This window comes from Penaeus japonicus, unplaced genomic scaffold (genome assembly GCF_977035675.1).
Source record: "Penaeus japonicus unplaced genomic scaffold, GWHDUDI00000001_assembly GWHDUDI00000008, whole genome shotgun sequence".
Taxonomy (NCBI): domain Eukaryota; kingdom Metazoa; phylum Arthropoda; class Malacostraca; order Decapoda; family Penaeidae; genus Penaeus; species Penaeus japonicus.
In genome coordinates this window covers 17,509,375-17,511,874 of record NW_028234410.1, presented here as the reverse complement: position 1 = coordinate 17,511,874, position 2,500 = coordinate 17,509,375, and the positions used below count along the sequence as shown (strand labels likewise).

Here is a 2,500-nt window from a genome sequence, read left to right as displayed (position 1 = left end):
ATACTATCCAGAATCTCCAAAACCACCCATGCAGGCAATTCAAGAATGCATTCAAGAAGTCAACTTGCCCATTTAGAACTTTGTAGCCAGGTGACAAGAGACATCCCTTAGTACACACACTAATGAATTGCCCTTTAAAGATATTGTACATTAGGTTTGGCACCCAACTTTTCAAGTGTTTGTGGAATATATTCATTGCACAGTTTCCAGCTATATGATATAGATTTGACTGGTTCCTTCTTTGACAAAGAGTTGCCAGGGAGGTCAACAAACTATGGCATACCTTGTTTTTAATTACGTTTTTGTCTTACAAATTGATTAATTTGTTTTTAACTTGTGACAGCTATTTCATAGAAGAAAAATGTCTTAGAAGTCTTTGATCTATTGATTCTATCTTTTATTTTCCTATATATGAAGAATATGTGTGTGTGTGTGTGTGTGTGTGTGTGTGTGTGTGTGTGTGTGTGTGTGTGTGAAAATGTATTTATGGCCATTGTTCATCACAAACAGATTATTTTCTTTATTTTTCCTTTTCTTTGACAATTGAAGATTGATTATTTTTATCTGTGGATTATTCTTTTGCATGAATTTCATGGAAATCTGTTACAAGTGCATCTTTCAGAGTCATGATTATTTAATCTGGTATACATATACCATAGTATTTTTTTCTTGTACAATTATTTCTCTATTAAATTACATGCAACTCGCATTTAATTCTCCCTAGAATTGATGAGAGAGTTGCCTTCTAGCAAAGGAGACCAGGCTGAAGATTTGTGGACATCCAGTGAATAAAATGATTGTTATTGTTTTTTATCAAAGTTAACCAGAGAGATTATTCTTTGATGTATGAGCTTCAAAGGGTTGCAAGTGTATAGATAATTTCATTTTGAATTATTATATGAATTTTCATTTGTAGTTTCCTATAGTAATTAAAGTAACTAAGAAAAATTTTGTTTTTCTTTTTAGTACGAATATTAAAGGCAGGTTTTCCCTTATGTGAAAGCATTGTTAATGTTCTTTTGGTAAATCTTGTAATGAAAAAAAGTTTGGCTCAGCCTGACGTTTGACGGTAGTAGACTATACCAGTCTTGGTGATACATCCTCATAAATGTTTCTTCATTTTTTCAGATTGATATTTTATAATTATACTATCAGATTGTTCCTCTTGCCTTGTTAGAGTTGTACTCTGTGTTGATTCTTAATTTATATGAGCAGAAACTCTTGGTTTCAGTTAAACTATTTTGAAACAATTGTAATGTTCTTGGTTATCTCATTCACACCAGATGATGTGTTATCACATCATGGGAATATTTTGCTCCAGTCAGATGACATCCTACCACGTTACGATGTCTCCCTCTAAATACGTGTTTTACAGAGTTACATATATATATTCTCAATGCACTTGTGTTTGCATAGACACATTGTTCAGATATATCCCCCCCCCCAAAAAAAAAAAAAACAACCTCTCAGCATCCCATAGAATCAGGTGGGTGTAGAGTGCTCTGAGAGGCACAGTACGGCATCGTGTCAGGAGAGATCTCACATGTGGAGGTTGTGTGCATTTGTTATCTTCATGGCAGGAGCAGCATTAGTCAAATAATTGGTTTGGCACTAATGGATTAATAAGCAAGGGTTACTTCTCTGAGAGTTTTTAATTTTATTCAAATACTAGCATACAGAAGATGCATTGATATGATCTTTTGGTATGTCTTCCTTTTTTCTTCTATGTACAGAATGCGCATTTATCACTGCATATTTAGAGGAAAAAAGATGCTGTATTTTTGTTTTCATTCTTTTTTAATACATAAATTTTTAATATGTATCTATTTTTTTATCCACATCAGAAACCCATAAGTTTGAGACACCACAGCGTGCAGTGTTGGTGGCCCAGGATGTTAAGAAATGGGAGCAGTCAGAAGCTTACCAGGTAATGATTGATAGTTTAAGGAAGAACTGTTAGACAGGATGAACCTTGATTAGTGAGACAAAAAATTTAATGCTGGCAAAGAGATTATTGATATAATTGTAATTACACATACTTTATGCAAGCCTATTGTTCCAGGATAGTTGCACATTAGTACATGATGGGTAAAATTGCAAAATTTCTTGTTTAAGGTGCATTGTTTTCTCATAGGAAAAGTCTTGGAAAAAACGTTTTAGAAATTTTGTTTGTAGAAAAATAGTTACCAACATAATCATATTCATAGATAATAAATTTCTTATTCCAATATTTAAGAGAGACTGACTGATTCCTTGGGATTTTTAATAAATGATATTGTTGCCTTAGGACATCTTAGGCTTCCTGATATCCATGAACGAGGCAGTAAAAGGGAAGAAGCTGAGTGTGGAATGCAAGACAAATGATGTTGTGACTGGAGTCTTGAAGATGTTAGACACTCTCAGCCAATGGATAGATGAAATCCCTGCAGTTGACCAACCACAGCGTTACGGCAATAAAGCTTTTCGGGATTTTTATGCCAGGCTGAAAGAGGTAGTGTAT

At 33.9% G+C, this 2,500-nt stretch overlaps 1 protein-coding gene across 2 annotated transcripts in view; it reads left to right on the top strand.

Annotated features, from left to right (window-relative positions):
- The window catches only part of LOC122253324 (serine/threonine-protein phosphatase 2A activator), an 8,902-nt gene that overhangs the window by 993 nt on the left and 5,409 nt on the right, over window positions 1-2,500 (top strand). For both annotated transcript variants that reach the window (XM_043016348.2, XM_043016349.2), the window contains exons 2-3: window positions 1,845-1,927; window positions 2,288-2,491. In XM_043016348.2, coding sequence (XP_042872282.2) covers window positions 1,845-1,927; window positions 2,288-2,491 — 287 coding nt within the window. The remainder of the gene's footprint in view (window positions 1-1,844; window positions 1,928-2,287; window positions 2,492-2,500) is intronic.